The sequence below is a fragment of the Gopherus evgoodei genome, unplaced genomic scaffold (genome assembly GCF_007399415.2).
Source record: "Gopherus evgoodei ecotype Sinaloan lineage unplaced genomic scaffold, rGopEvg1_v1.p scaffold_35_arrow_ctg1, whole genome shotgun sequence".
Taxonomy (NCBI): domain Eukaryota; kingdom Metazoa; phylum Chordata; order Testudines; family Testudinidae; genus Gopherus; species Gopherus evgoodei.
The window spans coordinates 3,380,780-3,384,100 of record NW_022060027.1 but is presented as its reverse complement, the minus strand read 5'-3'; the positions used below and the strand labels follow the sequence as shown (position 1 = coordinate 3,384,100).

The 3,321-nt window shown below is 72.8% G+C and overlaps 1 protein-coding gene across 1 annotated transcript; it reads left to right on the top strand.

Moving 5' to 3' along the window:
• The first annotated feature begins 359 nt into the window (after positions 1-359).
• On the top strand, positions 360-3,321 carry RPL28 (ribosomal protein L28). Its single transcript, XM_030544992.1, has 5 exons — positions 360-463; positions 570-654; positions 1,886-2,009; positions 2,672-2,790; positions 3,198-3,321. Exons 2-5 carry the CDS (start codon positions 574-576, stop codon positions 3,285-3,287), a joined length of 414 nt encoding a protein of 137 aa, XP_030400852.1. The 5' UTR covers positions 360-463; positions 570-573; the 3' UTR covers positions 3,288-3,321.

The following is a 3,321-nucleotide window of genomic DNA, read 5'->3' as shown; positions in this document are numbered from 1 at the left end:
TGATGTGGGTGGGGAAACGGAGGCTGGCGCCGGAACGTGCCCGAGCGGAGCCGAACGTGCCCGAGGGGCGGTGCCGGAGATTCCCGAGCGGAACCGAACGTGCCCGAGCGGAGCCGAACGAGTCCGAGGAGCGGTGCCGGAGATTCCCGAGCGAAGACGGAGATTCCCGATAGGAGCCGAACGTGCCCGAGCGGAGCCGAACGAGGCCGATGGGCGGTGCCGGAGATTCCCGAGCGGAACCGAACGTGCCCGAGCGGAGCCGAACGAGTCCGAGGAGCGGTGCCGGAGATTCCCGAGCGAAGACGGAGATTCCCGATAGGAGCCGAACGTGCCCGAGCGGAGCCGAACGGGGCCGAGGGGCGGGGCCGGAGATTCCCGAGTGAGGCTCCCGCAGCGGTGTTTCGTCCCTGAGCCAATCGGCGGGTTCCTCCCTTTCCGTTTCCGGCAGCGGCCGCGAGAGCAGGTAACGCGCGGAGCTCCGGGCCCGGTCCCAGTCCCACGTGGGACCCCCCCCCGAACCCTCCCCCGGGGATCCGCCCCCCCCCCCCGCTAACGCGCTCTCCCCGCAGGGCGATGTCGGCCCATCTGCAGTGGATGATCGTTCGCAACTGCTCCAGCTTCCTGCTCAAGCGGAACAAACAGACCTACAGCACCGTGAGTGCCCCCCCGCGGGACCCGGGCTCGGGATCTCCCCCCCCCGCGGGGCTCGGGATCTCCCCCCCCCCGCGGGACCCGGGCTCGGGATCTCCCCCCCCCCGCGGGGCTCGGGATCTCCCCCCCCCCCGCGGGACCCGGGCTCGGGATCTCCCCCCCCCCCCGCGGGACCCGGGCTCGGGATCTCCCCCCCCCCCCGCGGGACCCGGGCTCGGGATCTCCCCCCCCCCCCGCGGGACCCGGGCTCGGGATCTCCCCCCCCCCCCGCGGACCGGGCTCGGGATCTCCCCCCCCCCCCGCGGGACCCGGGCTCGGGATCTCCCCCCCCCCCCCGCGGGACCCGGGCTCGGGATCTCCCCCCCCCCCCCCGCGGGACCCGGGCTCGGGATCCCCCCCCCCCCGCGGGACCCGGGCTCGGGATCTCCCCCCCCCCCCCCGCGGGACCCGGGCTCGGGATCTCCCCCCCCCCCCCCCGCGGGACCCGGGCTCGGGATCTCCCCCCCCCCCCCCGCGGGACCCGGGCTCGGGATCTCCCCCCCCCCCCCGCGGGACCCGGGCTCGGGATCTCCCCCCCCCCCCCGCGGGACCCGGGCTCGGGATCTCCCCCCCCCCCCGCGGGACCCGGGCTCGGGATCCCCCCCCCCCCCCCGCGGGACCCGGGCTCGGGATCTCCCCCCCCCCCCCCGCGGGACCCGGGCTCGGGATCTCCCCCCCCCCCCCCGCGGGACCCGGGCTCGGGATCTCCCCCCCCCCCCCCCGCGGGACCCGGGCTCGGGATCTCCCCACCCCCCCCGCGGGACCCGGGCTCGGGATCTCCCCCCCCCCGCGGGACCCGCCCTCCCGCGGGGACCCAGGTGTCCGAGCTCGGGATCCCCCCCCCGCCGCGGGGACCCGGGCTCGGGATCTCCCCCCCCCCCGCGGGACCCGGGCTCCGGATCCCCCCTCCCCGCCCCCCTGCCGCGGGGACCCGGGCTCCGGATCTCCCTCCCCCCCCCCCCGCGGGGACCCGGGCTCCGGATCCCCCCCCCGCCGGCCCCGCCCTCCCGCGGGGACCCAGGCGTCCGAGCTCGGGATACCCCCCCCTGCCGCGGGGACTCGGGCTCGGGATCCCCCCCTCTCTCGTGGGGACCCAGGACCAGACTCAACCAAACTCCTGGCCCGGGTGCGCCCTGACCCCGCGCGGGGGTGGGGGGAGCCGGGCACCGAGCTGACCGGGCGCTTCTCCCCGAAGGAGCCGAACAACCTGAAGGCCCGAAACTCCTTCCGCTACAACGGGCTGATCCATCGCAAGACGGTCGGCGTGGAGCCCGCGGCCAACGGGAAGGGGATCGTGGTGGTGCTGAAGAAACGGGCAGGTGGGTGATGCTGGCAGCCTGGCTTCCTCCCCCTGCAGCAAAGGAGGCTGGGAGCCAGGGGGTGTGAAATCCCGATTTCTCCTGGGGGGGGCAGATTTGGGTGGAGACCCCCCTGTCCACTGCTTGGGCCCCCTGGGGGGAAGGCCCCATACTCAAATCCCACCCCCTGAGCCCTCCAGTCCCCCTGCCCTGGGGCTGGTTCAGAGCTGGGCCCCCTAGATGGGAAAGGCCCCAGGCCTGGTTCCCCCCCGAGCCCTCCAGTCCCCCTGCCCTGGGGCTGGTTCAGAGCTGGGCCCCCTAGATGGGAAAGGCCCCAGGCCTGGTTCCCCCACCACCCCCTGAGCCCTCCAGTCCCCCTGCCTTGGGGCTGGTTCAGAGCTGGGCCCCCTAGATGGGAAAGGCCCCATGCCTGGTTCCTCCACCCCCCTGAGCCCTCCAGTCTCCCTGCCCTGGTGCTCACTCGGAGCTGGGGCCCCCTAGATGGGAAAGGCCCCATGCCTGGTTCCCCCACCACTGTCTGAGCCCTCCAGTCTCCCCCCTGCCCCCGGGGCTGGCTCGCAGCCAGCACCCGTTAGAGGGGATTGGCCCCTTGTCCTGTAAGTAGACAAGCTCCTTTCCTGTGGTCCCTCCCCCTGGCTCTGACCCGTGGCCCCTTCCCCCAGGCCAGCGCAAGCCAGCCACGTCCTATGATAAGACGACCATTAACAAGAACGCCCGGGCTACGCTCAGCAGCCTGCGTCACATCATCCGCAAAAACAAGTACCGCAAGGATCTGCGCATGGTGAGTGCTGGGTCTGGTCCCCCACTTCCCATGACCCTGTGGGGCAGAGGGGCATTGCCCCATTGGCCAAAGCGCCCATCCTGAGGGGCAGTGATCACGCTAGAAAGGGGGGATTGATTGGCGATCGCCTTGCCACCCTAATCTGAGCACCCCCCTCCCGCCACATGGGTGAAGAGTGGTGTGGGGGTGATAATCACTTTGCTCGCCACGCCTGGTCAGTGCCCTCACCCCGTTTAGCTTCAGGGCCAGCTCTAGAAGTGGGGTGCAGCGAGTGGTGGGATGGGGAAGCCAGGCCCTGTCGCTGCAGTGGCCCTCCCCCTTTGCAGGGGGCACCCCACTCTTGGGGTTGGGCTGTGCCAGGGGCCCCTCCACTGTGCATCAGCCTCACACGCTTTCCCCGTCTCCAGGCTGCTCTGCGCCGCGCCAGCGCCATCCTGCGGAGCCAGAAGCCGGTGGTGGTGAAGAAGAAGAGAACCAGGGCTACCAAGACTGCGTGAATGGCTAGCACATCCCAATAAAGGGTTCAAACTA